The 19,963-nt window shown below is 45.4% G+C and overlaps 1 protein-coding gene across 1 annotated transcript in view; it reads left to right on the top strand.

Moving 5' to 3' along the window:
• The window catches only part of LOC8041305 (E3 ubiquitin-protein ligase parkin), a 42,422-nt gene that overhangs the window by 2,699 nt on the left and 19,760 nt on the right, over nt 1-19,963 (top strand). The window contains exons 2-5 of the mRNA XM_029975345.4: nt 3,932-4,097; nt 10,976-11,091; nt 14,218-14,426; nt 19,511-19,647. Coding sequence (XP_029831205.3) covers nt 3,932-4,097; nt 10,976-11,091; nt 14,218-14,426; nt 19,511-19,647 — 628 coding nt within the window. The remainder of the gene's footprint in view (nt 1-3,931; nt 4,098-10,975; nt 11,092-14,217; nt 14,427-19,510; nt 19,648-19,963) is intronic.

The raw sequence follows: 19,963 nt of genomic DNA on the forward strand, positions 1-19,963 counted from the left end.
ACGGTCATTGTCATATGATTGTCACACACACAAATATCTCAAGACTGTAGGCTATTATCAGTTCGTCACACAGAAAAAAGAAATACCTCACTATGCGATTAGAGCTAAGCTTAGTCACCCGTGATCATAGAGCATGGTTGCTATCAGATCGTCACACACAAATCATATCTAGAATATGTGTTTTGAGTTCAAGCACTGGTTAGAACTTTCACAGAGAGATCACAGCCTAAGTTAACACATAATAATGGCAGGCTTTAGTGTAAGTATCTGGTCGACGATTAAGGGTAACCTTGAACTGAGCGTACATTCAAATAGCTGAATATTCGGCCAAAAACGCAGATTTTTAGGGGAGAGCACAGTAAGGACATGGCTGTATTAATATAATAAAAGCTTCACTCCTAGACAAGGGTACATACAAAGCTTTTACCACATTAGTTTTATATTACAGTAGTTAAAAAAGTTGACATGAAATTCAGTGAGGCATTGTTTTTTGTCCCCCTTTTTGCCTCAGTCTCAAGTTTTAGTATGTTGAAAGAACACCATATGTGTTCTCTTTTGTGTATGGAAAGCTCTCCAAAAGCGTCTTTTTCTTTCTCATGTAAAGTTTGATAAAAAAATTTTAATTATAAAACTATTTATTGCTTCATGTACCAGTTGGTGTCCATCATGGGCCATGTACAATAAACTCTCACTTGGGCGAATGTCGGCTTAACGAATATTTCAGAATGACAAACTTTAAAAAAATCCCCGGAGGTTTTCCTATGCATTCTACACAAAAATGTTTCAGTTAAAGGAAAAATGAATTGCGGAATGGCGAATATTTTAGTTCAACGAACTTGATCGGCGCACCCATGATTATTTTTGCAATCGGTTCAATAAAGTTTTGTGCTCTGCAGTGCTGGCATAGCCGATGCCCGCCACCCCGTCACCTCTGCAGCGGTGGCGTATCATCGCTGGCGTTTACAGCGCCGCTGAGGCAAAGCCGCGGTGCGGTAGAGGAAAACGAACCACGTGGTGGGTCTGTCTTTTTGTTGTCATTGGTTCCGTTCGGGCATGTTAGTTTTGGGTAACAACGGCAGGACGGCAGTTTGTGCACCCCCTTCCGTGACGAGTATGATGAAGTGGAAGCGGTTAGGTCTCTATCAGACAAGCTCAAAATCCTTTAGTGTCTGGACAACGGTCAAAGGCAAGTGGGCGTTGCAAAGGACTACGGGATTCCATTGTCAACGATAGTGAAGCAAAAGTCGAAGCTTGAAGGAGAGACTGCATCCTATCCCAACAGGAACGACTCTGCACGGGACATTTCGAGCCAGTGGACATGGACAATGTTGTGCAGTTTGACTTCATCACCGCAACAAGCTGTGCCAGAGGAAGTGCAGAAAAACATAGACTCTCTGGACAGCTCTGTTACTTCATGCGCTTTAAGAGCTCCGGTGCAAAAAAAAATTGCAGATTTTTTTTTTTCAAAAAGAGAAAGGCAGCATTGTAACTGTTATGCACTTCGTATATATTGATGTACACGACTCCATAAATTGCATTTCACACTTTCGACTCAATCTGTGCTCTGCCCTATGCTGTTCTGTGTTCTAGTGAATATATTCAGTTTAGTTAACTTTCAGTTAAGTAAATTATTTCCTTGGGTCCCTTGAAGTTCGCTCAAGTGAGAGTTTACTGTACTACGTCAGGTGCAGGGCTTCGGGCAGCATCAGACGTTTAGGGCTTTCTGACATTGGACATTTCACCGTAAATCAGCATTAATTATGTGGACGCTTGTACAGCACAATCATACTTAACCATCGCCCTCCAAACGATTTAAGGAAGAAGAGGTTTGTCCTTCGTACAAAGTGGCTTCGAATCGGTCGTCATACGTTCTTGCCTCAGGAAGGGGTCTTTCGGAGGAATCGACCCCGTAAGTGTGACGCCACTGCTCCAAACGAACCATTGCTAGGGGTGTTGCTATGGACGAATACATGGTGCTGGATTTCACTCCAAAAGAACCATTGTTAAAAAGTCAAACATAGAATTTAAACGTCTAAAAAAAAAAAATATAGGAAGCTTATATTTCACACTTGCCACGACAGAAGTTTGCCGAGTGACGGCTCTTTCTGAAATATTTGAGACGGAAACTTCCGCTCCTCGAGGCATCTCGAGATGCCTGCTGCAGACGACAAACACATACAAAGTGACTGAAGGATGCCGACTGGAACAGCTTGAATCGTTTCCAAAATGCTATGATTTTTAACTTGTATTTAATGGGTTTTTAGCAGGTCTAAGAAAACTCGTCAGGTTTATGAAAATTAATTTTATTTCTGTGCGATACGGGATACCGTCTGATGAAAATCATTACATGTATGGAGATCTGCTAAAAATACAGCATGAAAAGGTTCTGTTTAATGCATGATACAAAAGCAGCATCAGGACCCCTTTAATATTTTGCAGGAAACATTATATTTGGGTGTGTGTGTCATACCTGCTTGTAAACCTCGTACTGAAAAAGAATCCTGCTGATTCTGTTTTCAGAAAGACCCCAAATAGCAAAAGAGCTGGATATATCTGTTACGGAGAGATCATTTGATCTCACAAATGTGCACTGAAGCAACTGTGATGTCGGAACTCCTTGAAACATGTGCTGGCCTCGTTGGCTGGTCTGCACTTCGACGTTGATACACTTCACGTCGTCGTCGTACATGATTTGCTTCACAGTGTTTTCATCCTTCTCAAATAATGCGGAACCGCCGTGGGTGTGCGTTCGTGCGCTCGCTCCCCTTGAGTGTTGATCAAACTTGTGCACATGCCCCCTTTGCTTCCAATATCTCGCAGGAAGTTAACCCCGAGAATCATCACTCATCCCCAACTTAATTTAACGAGTTGCATACTCTCTATAAAAAAAAAAAAAAAAGATGAAAGACTTCTACAACTCCCTGTAATGCCGAATTAGAGCGCAGCTCTTGAGGAGGAGGAGGGGAGGGGACAGTATGCCCCTCCTCCTCATCCATACCCTCTCCTCCCTTCTCATCTATTTCTCCCGTGCTCCTCTTCTTCTCCCCTCCTCTTCCTCCTTTATTTTCCGTCCTCCTCCTCCCCCCTCCTGCTCCTCCCTCCCGCGTGGTGCATTAAGGGAAACGTCCCATAATGCACCGCGGTGCTGCGCATGTTGCATTATGGGGCGTTTCCCATAATGCACTGCGCAAATCCGTCGACAGTGATGCTGACGCGTTAGGCCGACGCGTTACGGTTACGCCGGCGCAGCTCAAGCCGGAAACGGGCGCCTAAGAGCTGCACTCTAAAACATTGAGCCCGAGGAGCCATCGCGTCATCTGCTAGCAAGGCAAACCGGTTGGGAAACTTTATTACGGGCTTTTATAATTGATTTTTGGCACTGAGACATCAGAAAAAGTCTTCATGATTAATATTCAGAAGACACAATGCTTACAAAAAAACACATATCTTTGTCCATAGCAAGATTTGTTTGGAGCACAGCGCCATGTGACGTCATTACGTACGGGCTCAATATAATGATAATACATTTTATTGCGCAGTAAACTAATACAAAATCATGTAGAGGCCCGCAAAAGCACGGTCTGTACATGGTTTTGCTTTCTAACACTTCCTGGATGACAAAACCATAAGGCTGGACTTCCTATGTCCCTTACCAAAACACACGCACAAGGGCCGTGTAATCTGTGCGCCGCAGTGTCCTCTGCTGGTGACATAAGAAATTCAGCAATACGGCCTCGTATTGCTGAAGAGTGAGCGCGCAAGCAAGCTGGGGAATACTGGGCATGGCTGAACCCGAGACAGGGAAGGGAAACAAAGATGCATAGAAATGGGGACCGCTGTCTCGTCTTTGCATGTCTTGACGTCCCTTCCATTGTCTCGGCTTCAGGGACGTCACCTAGGACATGTCCAAGTGACCTTGTGTTGGACGCAGGACTGCAACATCGAGGAGTACACGACCGTCCACGCCGTGCGGTCGGCGACTGGCGCCACGCCCGGTGCAGAGCCGGTCGTGAGTGCCGAGATGTGCTGCGCCCCTTTGGGAGGAGACCTGGCCAAGGCACAGCTGACTGAAGAGGAGCGTCTTGCAAGCATGGCAGGTGAGAGACATTGATGGACCAAGAGCGTGCACAATTACATCTTTCACAAGATGCGGTTGTGTCATCATCGTCCTACATGTTTATTCAATCTTGAGAGAGACACCCTTGTGTCGTGGTTCATACTCGTTTGCTAAGAACAGCGCTAAAAAACATGGGATGAGGAAACACGCAGACGGGGCACTCACTTACTACTGAGAGTTTATTGCTGCGCAAAAACAGAAATAAACATGAAAAGGGGGAGGGAAGATAACAGAAAAAGCAAACCGATAACATGCGGCATCAGCCACGCCTACATACAGTCACACAAACCTGTCACACTTTTTAAGGAAATCTACTTCGTCACCTACGAGGGCAATGGAAGGAGCGCTTGCACATGCGTTTGCTCCATGAGTCGCCATAAAATATGCTTCACCTATCTCTCTCGCAGTCTCGTTTTTGTGTTAAAACAAAATCTTAATGTCATGGAATGACGGCAAGCAGCCACACCTGGTACATTGGACCATTCCCCGAGGGAGAACGCAGAGAAAGAAAATGTTCCCTCACCCTTGTATATACGCATCTGCCCGTCTGGTCAATATACAGCCTGCCGCGGGGCAGAGGGATCTGGTGCACAACCCCGTTTGCACATGCAATGTATCGGGTGCGATGTTTGGTGTCACACTGAACGGCGTCCCTCTCTACTCACAGAGGCGACACAGCTTAGATGGTGCCGAGAAGACGACTGGCACATTAAACTTATTGGCAACGCGCTTGATTCGGTGGGATAAGCCATGGTCTTGGTTTTTTTCTAGTATACCTCTTAAACATTCTCACGAGGGACTCTGCAATGCACACAAGAACTTCCAAGGGGAAGCCTGTAGAGGCAAGCCTCTTAACCTAATACACAAAACTTAAACCGTACTTATGACGACACGGTTTCAACAGTTGCCCCAAGACACGGCCCGACAGTTTCTTTTTTCACCAATTTTGAGTGGGCTGGATGTGTCTGTGATAATCTGTCAAATATAATTTTAAGATAATCAGACAGCCACTCTGCATATCGCTTTAAAAAAAATCATGCAGTATTTTATCTAGACCCGCTGATTTTTTTTGCACTAAGAAAACGTAACTTACCAAAAATTCCTGAGTGGTAGGATGTTAGTAGAGCACTACAACCATACTTCAACATGATCTCACTTGTGAAACCTTGTTAACGCACATCCAAGTCGGGGAAGTCCTTGTTGACCAGCAAGTCCGGCATGAGGTCCGTGACCAGCTGGCGTTGAGTAATCATCGCAAAGAAGTCCGCCTGTTTCGAAATCCTTTACGACTTGGTTCTCCACTAAGCTGCCATGGCGATGCAACTGCGTGTTTGTCGGTCCAAATCATTGCTTGCCTTTTACTGTCTGACCTTGCTCTTTGCTCGAGTGTGTGCGTAAAGAGCATGATGATGGGTGCAAGACCGACGGTTGACTGGCGGAATCAGCACATAGCTTTCACCGCCCTGATAGCTTTGCGGTGAGTGGAGTTATGATGCATTAATTATCCATAGGTTAATTAATACATTGCACAAAGCCTATGCCGCATACAATTGTCGAATGGAAACCGCTCTGTAGAACGCAAATCCAACTGGAAAATATGGTTAAGACAGAATTCAATAGGAGGCACCCGAACATGCAATGCCAACGTACCTGGTGCTTCCACATGACAAACACGATCGAACGACAAGTTGACACTGCTTTTAGGGTTTACACAAGCGCAACAAATTTCGCACTAAAAATCTTATTGCCACCGAAAACGCAAAAAACAATTTTAGTTTGCATGCAGTAGATGGAACCATTCTCTAAATTTACATTCTAAAACGTAAAATGGGAAGAAAAAAAAAGGTTGCAAATGATCTGTTTCATTACGTTTATTATTACATCACACGCAGCCTACGTCGCGTACAAGTTGGAATGTAAATCCGCTCTGTAGATTGCATATTGCAAGGTGAACAGCTTTAGCAGTTTAAGCGACACGGCGATTGTATGCTAGAAACTGACAAAAACAGGGCAAATGTCTGTTGCTCCAAGTTTCGGTTGGGTATACTTAGGATGAGAGCAGCGAACCACAAAGGTGTAATCTGAGATCGCTTGTATACAACAGAATCACGAGCGAAGCTGCACACTCAAAGGACACCGCAAATGTAAGGTGAGCATGGAAACGAAATACTCCACTCAGACACTGACCAATCGACCCCACAGATGTCAACCAGGAATGAAAGTGGCGCGCTCGCAGCTTGTAACAGTGCGCGATTCCCGCGTTCAAAACCTTCAAGCTAACATGGGAGCTGCTAATCAAGGGTGACGCAACGTAAGATTATACACCTTTCCAAAAAAAACACTCGACCCCAGGGGCAACAAACCATTTTCGAGCCCAGTCACTGAGTTTGAGGCTGGACTCTCACCGGCGTCCCTCCTAACCCTAACCTACTGGACTGTGATTTCAAAGGCGCAGCCTGCGTAGGCGCAGTTTCAAACGCTGCTAGCGGCTAAATTCTCGTCTTTTCCCGTTATATTTTGTGTTTCATAGTACATGTATTTTCCCGAGGACATTGAGGAAGCATTGTACCGCATTTGAAAGAACAAAAAAGAATGAATGCGACTGGAATGTATAGTTCTAGTTATTTGTGTTTTTTCTTACGATAAGTTTTGACGGCGCCGCGGGATTCGCTGCATGTGAAACGACAAAGCGCTTTGCTCTCAAAAATAAATTACAACAGAAGAGGGCCGAAAGGCTTGCATTTTTCATGCTCACAAATAACGTGTTTACCGATAGACAGGACACGGATATGCAATTGAGGAATTGTTAACATTCAATCAATATATCGTACGTACCACACAATGCAGCGTTATCCGAAAAGAATTTATTAGAGAAAGATCTCAAATAACACAGTCACAGTCCACGACAGTCACATCTTGACGATCGGATGGAATCCGAGATGACTTTGTTTTGGGGCACGTTTTGGGGAGAGCTTCCTTTTTTCACAACCGCACCAAGGCAAAGGAACGAACACGACTGACCCGTTTCCCACCCCAACCCGGACAACTATTTTTGGAGAGGACTGAGAATTTTACGCGAATTATCTGTAAGAGGGGAGAGAACAGGGTGTTCGCAAAATCGCGTCGAGGGTCATTCGACGTCCTTCACCTCCTTCATTTCCCATGAATGTAAAGCAGAAAAGCTTGAATGGCAGGCACTTACCAGCCTTATTTCTCACAATGGAAGATAACACAGAAAGGGTACACAGCACGCATAAAAAAAATGAAGTGGAAACTTTCAAAAGGGGCGAGAAAACGTTGAATGCAAAACCGCAAATACGTAAGTAGAGAACCGCGCTGAGCGGGTCTTCACAGTCCAAGAGAGTGGCAGAAAATTTCTAGCTGATAGAGGGCGCGAGAGTCGCACCAGCCGCATCAGCATCAGCAACATGGCGACGGCCTAGGAGCGTTTTTTTGGAAAGGTGTATATAGTGTGCTCTCGGGGCACTCACATGTTTCCTTTTGCTTTTCTGTTCCTACAGTGGAACAGAATCCAGCAAACAAATACCGCCCGGCACAGCCATGTGTACCGGGCCGTACTTGCTTGCTATTGCAAATGGAGAATCTTTTTTTTTTTTTTTTTGAAATATGAAAACAGTTGTTTTCTAATGTAAAGTAACTAGCGTCTGTGCACATTTATTGGAGCTGTAAAGCACAGGAAGATGTCTCGATCGGCAAATGTAATAGCGCGAGCAGAGTTGGAGTCGCCCAGGTGTAAAGACAAGCCTTCTCCAATTCCGCTGAATCCGGACGATTTAAAAAAAAAAAGGCCAACGCAGTTTCGAGTGGCGTATTTTCCGTACTATAATCCGCACCCGGTGCATAGTCCGCAGAGGCAAATTCGGTATAAAAAATAAAAGTTTTTGCCTAGATAGTCCGCACTCGGTGCATAGTCCGCACGTCGTGCACAGTCTGCACTCAGTGCCTAGTCTAAGCGTAAAAATGATCATACGGAGCACTCCTTGACAAATGCCTGCTGTATAGCTCACAAGAAAAGCTTGTATCATGCATAAATCAACATAACTATACTCTATTATTGATAAAATTCTTTGCGTCTTGTCACAGTGAACAATCTAGAAAAAAAAGAAATCCTTGTATAGTCCGCGCCCATAGATAGTCTGCATGGGTAAATTTTCAACTTTTAAACATGTGCACGTGTCCCCAAGGCCCGCAATCCTTAGCGTACACTCTACTAAAACTTTTTTTAGTATCTTGAACATTTGCAGACTCGGCATCACTCGAGTTGGGCAAATAAAAGACAGCGCATTGTGTGTAATGTAAACCCAGGACTTTTTGGTCATTTTTAGCATTTCCGATAGTTTTGCCGAACCAGGAACTTGATTTACTTGGTACACTTTTTATAAATGTCGATAACAACCTGCAATACAATCTTTACATGCGCACGGAGGAATATACGACGTCTGCTATTTGCGCGCCTTGCGCACTTAACTTCCCATCAAATACACTGCTTTCCCTCAGAGGCAGTCGAAACTTTTCCGACCGATCCGGCGGAGTCATTGTCTTCGTCGCTGAAGATTTTCTTTTTCTGTCGGGACGATAAAAAGCTTCTTCCCTTTTGCAATGCTGTTCATACAATCCACAGTGCAGTAAGATGACATTGCATTCCTGCACAGGTCGTGGTACAAAAAACAAAACAAACAAACATGGCCGGGCCGTAAGCAACGGAGTCACTGCCCTACTTGGCACGAAAATGGCGCCGGTTCAGAGCAGACCACCAAATCGCATGGGGATCATGAGAAGGCAACGGTCACGTGTCGCGCCCAATCCAGTGGAGGGGATGGGAAAGCGAAAGTTTTGAGGGAAAGGGCATAGGGGCAGTTCCCTTTTCCATTTCAGACAATAGTTTGCGCTACCTTTCAATATATAGGGACCTTAGCGGCAGCGACTGTCTCCCCTAAGCCTCCTGAGGGCATCTTTTTTTATGGAAAATGCAGCATAGCTTCATTTAGGAAGAAGTGTTTAGTTTTTGCTGAAATGGCAATTATTGGGTCAAGAAAGCAGGTCTGGGCAATGCTTTATTTGCCCATAACTTCACATCCGTTTGTGACGTCCCCTCCCCCAACCAAATTCCCATCGCCCCCTCCCCAAGCTTGACCCATCAATGTGGCCTTGCTTCGACGGGCCCTTCTTTGGCTGTCCTTGTCTCACGTTACATTGCCGCAAGGTTCCCTCTAGTTGCTCAGCTGTAATTTCTTTTTTTTTACAAAAGATATTGTGCAACCGAGGATCGCTTTCACGGTTGATGGACCTTTACGGAAAATCCCTCAGGGCGTTGCATTGCAGGGCGCAAGCAGCAGAGGGCCAAGCTGACGTACGCTCAGACCGACTTGCATGCATCCTGCTACTCTCAGAATTAACACAAAGGAAACAGAACACAGAAGAAACTTTATGCATACCCTGTTTTGTCATCATTCATTCCGAAATGGCAAATGCTAAACCAGCACAAACAACTTCTCTTTGTGTCATGTGCCATACGTGGGATTACCGTAAGTGGGGTCGCCGTGCATTTCGGGAATGGCTTGCGAGGTTAGGACGGTTTTCTGAACAGACAGGAATGCCATCTCGGTGGCTCTGGGATAATATAATGCCCTTCAGATCCCTGGCTGGTGGGTCGGAGTCCTTGCCGACGGGCCAGTAGTTTGAAGAAGGTTTATTGCTCCCAACTGACTTCACATCAAAGAGTCCTTTGGTGGTTTAGATAAATCCTTCACCTATGTGTGGCATATATTACACCATTTCAATGTTAGCAAAAAGCAACCGTCCAGTGTGCAATAAAAAGAACCCAGCGCCTGCCACTTCAGCGAGTGTGGGTAGCACACACCAAATGCATCTAACGTAAAATCCCACCCCCGAAAAATAACCCACCCCTATTTTTGGCACGATTTTCTATCCTTTCAAAAAGAGGGCCCACCTCTACTAATTGCAGGGCTCTGGCCCATGGTGGCCTCAGCAGCACTGGTGTTATTCTGCCACAGCGAGACAGAAGTGAACATTGTAAACTGGGAAGGATAGTTTTCTATGTTCCACTGATGTGAGGTTGGTAGGTCTCAGAATATAAAAGTATCATTGTTAAAAATGTTCTTGATTGCTCACCAAAAATTAGCCCGCTCCTCATTATAAAAAAATTGTTTTCTCTTGCTTTCAGCTGGGCTATCTGTCAAGAAATTACGGCAGAATGGGAGTTATAACAAGATTTTTGAGCTACAGTTTAAACTATTCGTCGGTTTGACTTGTAAGCCACCAAAGTTTTCAAAAGACAACTAGCTCTTTTTTTTTTTGTGGCAAAACATTGGATCTTTTTCTAAAATGCCTCTGGCCAAATAAAACATTGAAAGGAGAATAAACACGAACCTTAAAAATATAACACCTACCATTTAAGACTTATTTGTGGAAGAGGTGCACACAATTTAGGACCCATACAAATTTTAGCAAAAGTAAAACGTTGGTTTACCACATGCAGAAAACAATGAATATGCTCAAAGGCGACGACGTAGCACTTCCATTTCCCATTTTTGTCACGTCGGTTCTATAGATTTACTCCGATGTCACGGCTGGAGATGTCTTCACGCGAAAAAGTTTCGCAATCTTATATTCCAACTAAGAGTCTTTACGTGTTTTCCGATGGTAGGAGAGACTGGCATGCAGTTCGGGGCCGCACGGCAGGCAACATTGGTTCGTGTAGGCAATTCTTTGGCCGTGATACATCGCCTGGAATGCGTTTTGGACCGGCGTGTTTGGAATCTCCCCACGCATCAGAAATGGTCCCGAGGCTCATGCGAAGGGGCCTGGGTTTTCTAGAGGTGGACAAGACCCTGTTCTTCGTGTACTGCAAGAGCCCCTGCGGACGGGTAGAGCCCGGCAAACTCCGGGTCAGGTGCGCCACCTGCGGCCAGGGCTGCTTTCTGCTGGACAGGGTAGGTGGGAGTCTGGGGGGAGGAAGGAATTAATTCAAATTTAGTGTTTGATCTAATTAGAAACTCTACGGGCATCGTCGACGACCACTAAATCCATAAAACTAACACGCAGTGGCGTGCTAAAGCTAACCCTTGTGCTACAGGTGCAAGGCAGGCAGAGCGAAAACACGGATGATAATAAACAAAAAAACCATTTGGGCTCATCCAAATCGAGTGCATTTTTCAGACCCAGAAAAACAAAGTGCATATGGGCCAAATAGATTCTAAAATTGACTTATTTAGTGATTTTATTTGATACCCATCAAGTTTCTAATTGGAACTGTCTGTTTATTTTCTTTGATTATAAAGTTATTTCGTAAATTTTAGGTTATTAGTTAGCCAATGCGGAGCGCAAGTTTGTCTGCTTGTTGCAGAGGTGTTGCGACGATGTCAGAGCGCCGAGCTCTTATTGGCTGATTGAAAAAAATAGTGGGTGTGGTGATTGTTGAGTGACCCATGTGCGACGTGGGTGGCACGAGACACGTGCGGACGGCTCAAAAAAACGTTTTTTCTGCCTGGGAGCCTGGACTGGATGGTCGCTCATTTCACAGCTGTTATGGGCGCCCCAACCTAGGAAACTCGACAGTGGGTAGAGCTCGAGTCATTTAGCATTGAGGTCTACCCACTAACCTTTCAATCAAAGCCAATCAGAGCTCGGCGTCGTTCTGACCTCACTGCTACTCCTGCACAAGAAGCAGACGACTTGCTCTTCGTATTAGTATGTTTCTTGGAATCCCCGACGTCCACCACGACTGGCAGTTTGTTCCCGAAAGGAGATTTTTCTTGACCTTTTTAGGAATTTCTTAAAGTCTTTGTTGAAATACCCAGTATATATTTTCTTATGAAGGTTTATGATCTTTTTTTCGATGATATATGTGATATCTCCATTCAAACCCCTCCCCATCCTCTTTCCAAAGCCGACAAGCTTGAGACACGATGAAAGCAATCCAAACCCCATTGAAACACAAACCTGCTTCACAATGGAGAACACATATTTCATCCCTCAGACAAGCCCAAATATTATCCGCCCCAGAAAGTTCTGAAATAGAAGCAGAGTTTTTGCATCATTACGAATAAGTGCACAACGTTTTAGTATAAGGTTGTTGATGGAATCACAGATTTGCCTGTCTTGTAGAGCTCCTTCTGTTTTCACGCCCCACCGCATACTAGCCTAGTCACAGCTTTTCTATCCACACATTCTTTGGCTAAGTGTTGGGCATTTCCTGGAGCCCAAAAGTGTGGCCTGGATAGAAGTGTTGCTTTTTGAGTGGCAGTAAAAAAAGCATTTGCACCAGGTGGGCATCGAAACGAGACCATTTAAATTATTTCCAGCATGCCACGACACATTTGCCATGTGTTGGGGTTGACGGGAAAGCCCTGTGGGGCATCCTCTCTGCATCCGGCTGATAGCAACTGGACACTGCCGCATGTTTTCAAAACCCGGGTTAGCACCGGTATCTCCATTCCAGGAATAGCTTCCGAATGTACGTGCCACGCGCTAAGCCAGTTGCTAAACTAACCGATGAAGAGGGCGTAGATGCCACATGTTTCACGTGCAACACAATTGCCCAGCAATTGGCTATGCACTTTTTCTCTCATCTTCTACCTTAAGGGGAGACACTGCCCAGAAAAAAAAATTTCTGCAAAAAAAGTTGATTTTGAAAAATGACATCTTTACATCCACCAACATCTAGAGAATTCCCAAAAAGTTTCATTAATTTTCACTGTATAGTTAATTTTTTATAAATTATTTTCTGTCCACCAAAGCTATAGAAAAGGTAGGGTTTGGAGCACTTTGAACACATTTTTCTCCGTTCCACTTTTTGGTATAAATTCCATTTTAGTCAATCTATCGTTTGATAATGGCAAAAAAAGGAAAGCTCATTCTTCCCTTTTCCTGACTGAAATTTAATAAGGAGTGCGGCTATGGAACTTTTTTGTCACTTTACGGATGTCTTTTGTAAAAAATGTTGACATTTTGTCGAAGGCACAGAAGACGAAAAAGTTTACCAATTTTGCAGAAGAGAAAGTTTATAAAAATGAATTACTTTTTAGAAAAAACGTTCCATAGCCGCACCCTCTAGGCATTCTGCTACATATCTAGCAAATAAAAATCTTGAATATCGCAATAGTTTTCTGACGATAGATTAACTAAACAACGTAGGCGTGTTGCTGATAGAAGCTACTCTTATTTCCTTCTCATTTAACCGACAGACCTGTAATTTTGTTATACACCCTCTAGCATGACCACCAGCCTACCCTGTAAATTTCGTTAATTTTAAGACAAGGGTTCAAAAGTTGACCCCCCTAGGGGGTGTGCCCCCTTAAAATATTTTGGAAAAATTGTCATAACTAAAATATAAATCATTGCATCACAAAATACTTTGTGATATAACAACATTTTGTCATAATCTCGGCAGTATATTAATTGCATAGTTCAGTATCTGTGTCGTTTTTTTCTGTTTTTTTTTTTTAGAGTTGCATTATATTTGTTGAGTTCTAAACTGAAGGCCTTGACCTGTTTGGGCACATGTTAAAAGAAAGGTTAATATTATTATTATCATCATTGCATGAGCATGCATGCTTTTACTTTGCAATAGACCAATTGCAAAGCAAGCGGTACCATCCAAGCTTTTGCAAGTTTTTGCAAAAGGTTTGTTCTCAGCGAGAAGCAGCAGATTTTGTTACTTTAGCTTGCGAAATCTGGCATCGCAACCTAAGAACTTGCTCTCATTTTTGGGGCTGTCCCAAATGGGTAAAAGCGCTTTGGGAAGGGGGGGAATGTGTGCCGTATAAAAGGGAAAAAGCAGTTTTATGCTTAGGCAAACCCTTCTACAAGGAGGAATGATTCACATTCCAAACTAACATTTTTTGGGTGGGCACAAATTTTGCATAAGCATTTGTCTGGGTCCTGGACACCTGAATGCAATTCCTAGTCGAACACTGACACAGCCCTCGTGCTCCACCCGTGCCCCACGCTGGCCTTTGCCACGTGACGTAGAGAATCCGGGCCTCGTCGCCAACGTGGCATCGACTAGACATCCCTCGGGAGGAACGTTGTGAGAGCTTACGGCGCTTCCCGTCCAGGAGCCCTCGTGCTGGCCGGACGTGCTGGAGCGCGGCCGCCTGGGTGGCCGCTGCGAGCAAGAGGGCTGTGGCGGTCGCCTGGCCGACTTCTTCTTCAAGTGTGCCTCCTCCAACCGGCTGGAGGGGCACGACCAGCGGGGGTCAACGGTGCTACCCCTCGTGCGCTGCAACTTCCTCGGGGTGCCCTGCCTCTCCTGCACTGACGTCAGGTGGGTGGGAAACTGCTCGAACAATTCGAGAGTCGGCTCTTTAACCTTACCAGAGTAAGAAAAAAAAAATCTGCCATACTCGGTTTCACTTTTATAGTCGCGCGTGGCACTGCTCATGAAACTGAAACTGCTTTGTAAGCAAGACACTCCCAGCAAAGTTGTCGTGCCATTGCCACTTTTCTGTTTTTTGCGTTCAGTGCACAGACCAATGACTTCTGCCTGCGCTCAATTTGCGAACAAAAAATGCCTACGGAGCGGTGATTGCAAGTTTATAACTCCGCAAGAATGTTCTTCCGCGCTTGTGCTCGTGCAACTGTGATAACTATGATACCTGTGAGGAATTATAATTAAGCGCTTATATGACTCTCTCGGTACTGTTTTCAATGTTTTTCTGTCGGTTTGGGGGAGTTCCCCCGTAAAAAGCCAAACAAATTATAGACGTCATACCACGAAATGCCGATTTGCCCTCAATACTTAACAGCACCGGTTCAAAGTTGTCGGGCACATTTTGGCCAATGCAGCATAAGTACTGATCTGGAGTAGAAAAAAAAGCTTGTTGCACCAGTCCCGGCCTCGAAAGGAAGCTCAGGTGCACTCGACGCTGCGCAGCCACGAGCATCAATGTGCATGTGAGAAGCAACTAGCTCCACAATCACGTCCTCGAATCTGGCCGTCGTGCAACTGCTGTCACGTCCAACGAGCTCGGTGGCAACGTCTGACGTGCTCTGCGGTTCAGAGGCAACAACGTAGTTATCAAACGACACATATTCACAGTCGGAGACGGGAGCTGCCACCTTGGCCGTAGCATTCTCCATCTTATGTGCCTTTGCATGCAAGAGATGGAGGATGTTGTGGCGTTACCTGTTAGTGCCATCTAGAGTCGACGGCATAAGAGTCCCTGAGTTTCACGCAGCGTTCATTCTCCTTCGACTGAGATTGCAACTCTCCATTCATAGTGTGCCACGCTTCTCTTTAAAAGTGAGAACCTTCGTTTGCCATGGACAAATGGAAGTCAACAAATTGTTTATTCTCGTAACGCTACCAGCACGCTCTGATTCGTCGAGCTTTCCTTTCGCAAGACCAAAGCTACCAGTGGTCACGAGCTCTTGGACCCCCAAACTCTCTACGCAAGATGAAACTAGCAGAACCGTAAGGAACCAAATACAGCAGAAGCATGTGCCTTACAAAGAGTTGGCAAGATGGCTGCAGTGGGAGCATGTACCCCTTTCAAGCCTAGTCTAAGGTCGTGCCGCCTGGACAAGGCTGCCAACACAGAATGTCAGAATTGCTTGCCCAAATAATTACATAATATTAAATACTCATTGTTTTCTGCACCACTTCCATTTTTACGATGAGAGATATATTATGTAGTCTTTAGGCCTCGCGCACGTTTTGCCAAAATGAGTTTATCGGGCCAAAAGAGTGGTCAAAGCAAATCTGGTGAGGGAAAGTGTTGCCGGGAGATTCAAACTAACGAATGAAACCCTATCTCATACCTGCCAAGTTTCCCGTATTAGCCGGGAGACTTCCAAATCTTGAGCAGTTTGTACGGTTGTATGATTGACAGAAAAATCTTCCGGAAAACACAAATCCCCCCCCCCCCTCCTCCCTCCCTCCCACACTTAAAGAATGAGTTTTTGCCATTGCATCAGATGGCTAAAATCCCATGAGCATGAGCAGTGCAATATATAAATGTAATGAAGTTGTCTTTACGCAAATTTGTTGTCAGTAGTTCTTTTCAAAACACTAGCTACCTCCCCCCTTCCCTTTCCCCCTGCTTAGAAATTCTCCCGGATTTGGTTTCTGCAAACTTGGCAGGTATGCTATCTTCTCTTTAGATGTCATGCACGTCGTCAGAACATGATACTGCTTTAATAACTTCTTAAGCACTTTTTATAAAAGTCAGTCCAAAACAAAAGCTGTAGCACAAGCTAGAGTTCTCAAACTCAAACACATAGAACACGACATATAGTAAGCACCATTTCGTGCACGGCACTTGACAAATTAATATTAGTCATGGTAAGTCTGTATCTTGGACATGGTGTCTGTATCTCCAGACATTGCAGTATTTCTTGTTATAGTCTTTTTTCCGCAAAGGTGCAGCGGCACTTTCAGAAGCTTCGATTTGACTGGTTCCTTCCTCCATAGTTTTCACGGCGGCATTGAAAATTGATTTTGCCGAAAAAAGTTGTACGAGTGCTCCTCAGTGTTGCCAGATGGTCGCACAACAAACCGGCAAATGGATGGAGGGGATAACCCAGCCAAAGCCACTCAAATTCAATGTTATCTTGAAAAAAAATCATAATTGACATATAAATTCCCAGATATATACGGTACCCGAAATTTCCGTCAAACTTGCAAGACTGCCCTTATATAGAACTGAATATTCCTTTGGGAAAGTTTTCTTGGGTCCCTGGGCGAGAGGCTCAGAGAGGCATTGAGATGAGAAGGAAGAGAAGGGGGGCAGGTCGGGCGGCCCAACATGTCTCCTTGTCTGCGTTGGACAACAGTGTCAATGACTGGGAATATATTCCCCTGGAGGTTGAACAAAACTGGCATTCCTAAACGCAATATTTGAGAAAGCATATCAACGGGCAGCATATCAAAAGCTTGCGGAGATAATAGGAAGCCTACTGAGATTCGTTCTGTGGCATAAAGAGGTTATTTAAACCAATGTTGCTAATGCTACTGTCATAAAATCCTAAACGAACACCCAACCCAAAACATTGTGCACACCCTGTCCAGTTCATGCAATGTCTGACGGGACTTCCCCAGTTGCTACGTTCCTGTCTAAAAGACAAGATGATTGAGTTTGAAACGCAAAAAAGTTGGAGAAAAATGCTGGGCTATGCATGCTTTCAGTAGTGCTGAGCGCACATTATTTGTTGCAATTGTGGCTCGGTGATAAGTTCAATAATTAAATGCGCAATAAAGAACTGCTTACAAGTGAGTTAGCATGATTTCTTATTTACCAGTTTACATGTCAGCCCATTGCATTCATAATTAGGAAATATGAAATTTAGGAAATACCAAAAATAAAATCTTGCAGCACTCACTCAAATGAGCAGACCTTTCCGATTCCACACACCACTATGTTGGGAGGCAGCTGGCACCGCCTGGTGCAGATCTCGAGCGTCAATAGAAGGGTCTTTGCGGCTTCCACTGCCGCTGCTGTCGGCTAAATGGTACTAGCTGCTGCCTGACCCAGTGGTGTGTGCAACCCAGGGACATTGGCAGACGATTCTCTCAAAGCTATCCTGTCTGCACATGTGGGGTGCAAGAGACACAACGAAAAGAGTTGATTTTCATACCCTCCGCATCAATAATAATAATGTGGTGTGTATGTTTGTACAGCCTATGGCGCACCGTGCATTCACGAGGACGCCCATCAAACCACTCTGCCACGAGGCAACTATGTAGCTGCCTCGCCTCAGACATGATCACATGGTCGTGTCGCTGCGGGGTTGATCGGGATCTCGAATTCGGCTCCCGACATGCCGCTTTTTTTCCTAGCACTGGATGGCGCTGCAGGCGCCCCAGGGAGGGCGAGGAGAAACCTCCTCGCCCATCGATCGATGTATACTCGATAGGCCAGGGGGCGAGAGGCCTCTTAGAACTTCGGACGCTACCGAGCCCAGGCAAGTGTAGGGCGACCGGATCTAGGGTAATCGCGGGACACGAGGCATGGGGGGGCCCTCTTTGTGTTTAGCTTTGGGCTTAACGTGCTTTTGTAAATATTTGTGTAATGTCGCGTGTATTTATAGTTTAGATTGAGGTTTTTGTAGCGTTGTGTTTTATGTACCAATAAACGGGGAGCGGAATCTCGCTCTTGTGAAAGAACCAGGCTGGACTCGGGTTGTTGACGGACCACGTGGGAAATGGGGAATCGGCGGCGGTACGCGAATTCCTACAAGCCGGAAGTTAGTCAGCCTCAGTGGGCACGTGGTGTCTCAGCTGTAGATAAGAAATTTAGTCAGTGCACTACACCCGCTAGCCTCGGATCTTCAATTGGGTACTCCAGCAATTTTTTTACGGTCACTGATTTGCCTCAAAATTGGCTCAACACACTGATATACACGGCTGTACCAATCCCCCTAGTTTTGTGTGGAAAGAAAGTTTTTGCAAAGTTATTGAATTTTCTAATGTCGTTCCCAACTGATTGCAGTAACATTAGTAAAAGTTGTAGTAGTAGTAAAAGACGCATTACACCACATTTCCGACTGATTAAGACGATCACATTTCCGACTAATTACAAGACGTTTGATGGTGGGAAAAAGAATGCTTTTAAGATCATTCACTGAGAAGCAGGAAAGAACGCTTGACATACCCTGTTTAACACAACCTGCACTACCTGAAGTTCTGTACCGTTTTTGTTGTCACACCACTGGAGCTTGCTCGGAAGTTTGGATGTTGGTTTCAGCATTATTTTCATTTACAGTTTTCTCAATATCTATTTTGAATATCGAGACAACAAATAGCATACTGTAAAGACTGAAGTCCAGGTATTTGGAAAATGCAATTTGTTTCGGTAGCTGAAAAAAGGCGGAGTACCCCTTTAACTTGCACCGCGCAGTATTGATACGCGACTGCACGCCGGTGCAATGCACATCCAGATTGAAATGGGCAGAGGCGGGGATTGAATCCAGGATCCCTGGGTTCTGCAGCACGAGCTTTTGCTCCACGTGCTCCGAGCTGGCGTGCCCGTGCTCGACCACCGATCCCCCCCTCCGTATCACTGGTTCGGTTGAAGAGTGGGAAAATAAGAAAATAGGGTCAGTGTTGGTAGCATTCAAACCAGGTGGAGTGGTTCTATTTTCTTGCAAGGAAGGAGTGATGAGTGAAGTTGATGAGCTTGTGGGACTCCAACTTTATGCCGACGATCAACACGGGATGGAAATGCGGCGAGTTATCACTTGATCTTAAGATGGGATTATGAAAATAAATTTTATGGAATAAACAGAAGCATGGGGAATCTTTCACTGCAGAGTGAGAAATGACAAAGAGGAACTCATTTTCGTTGCAAATCCTCGAAATCGCCTGGGCGACATTGGAAAGGAAGGGTCCAAGCGACGTCTCTTTTGCAGCCGCATCGTCCTGGTGTTCCCCTGCACGTCGTCGCACGTCATCTGCCTGGAGTGCTTTGGCATTTACTGCCGGAGCCGCCTGGACGAGCGTGGATTTGTGCAGCACCCGCAGCTGGGCTCCACGCTGCCCTGCCCGGGTGGGTTTCGGGTGGCATGGCGGTCCGGTCACGGTGCCCCGAACACGCCTCCGGCCAGCGCATTTCCCGCGTCTTGGAGTGCGGTCCCCCGATCGCTCATACGTTTTGCCGGAGCTTTTAGGATCGCAACAGCGTGACACTGGGGCTTCTGCGAAGTTATTTGTTGCCACTTCGGTGTTTGCGGGCAGGCACCACCAGGGGCGGATTTAGAGGGGGGGGGGGGGTCTGGATGTCCTGACCCCCCCTCTTGATTTCTGCATCTGTAAAATTTAGGGCGTGAAACGAGGGAGAGGGGGAGGGGGTTCCTAAACATATG

The sequence above is a fragment of the Ixodes scapularis genome, unplaced genomic scaffold, assembly GCF_016920785.2.
Source record: "Ixodes scapularis isolate PalLabHiFi unplaced genomic scaffold, ASM1692078v2 PGA_scaffold9__187_contigs__length_104089568, whole genome shotgun sequence".
NCBI lineage: Eukaryota > Metazoa > Arthropoda > Arachnida > Ixodida > Ixodidae > Ixodes > Ixodes scapularis.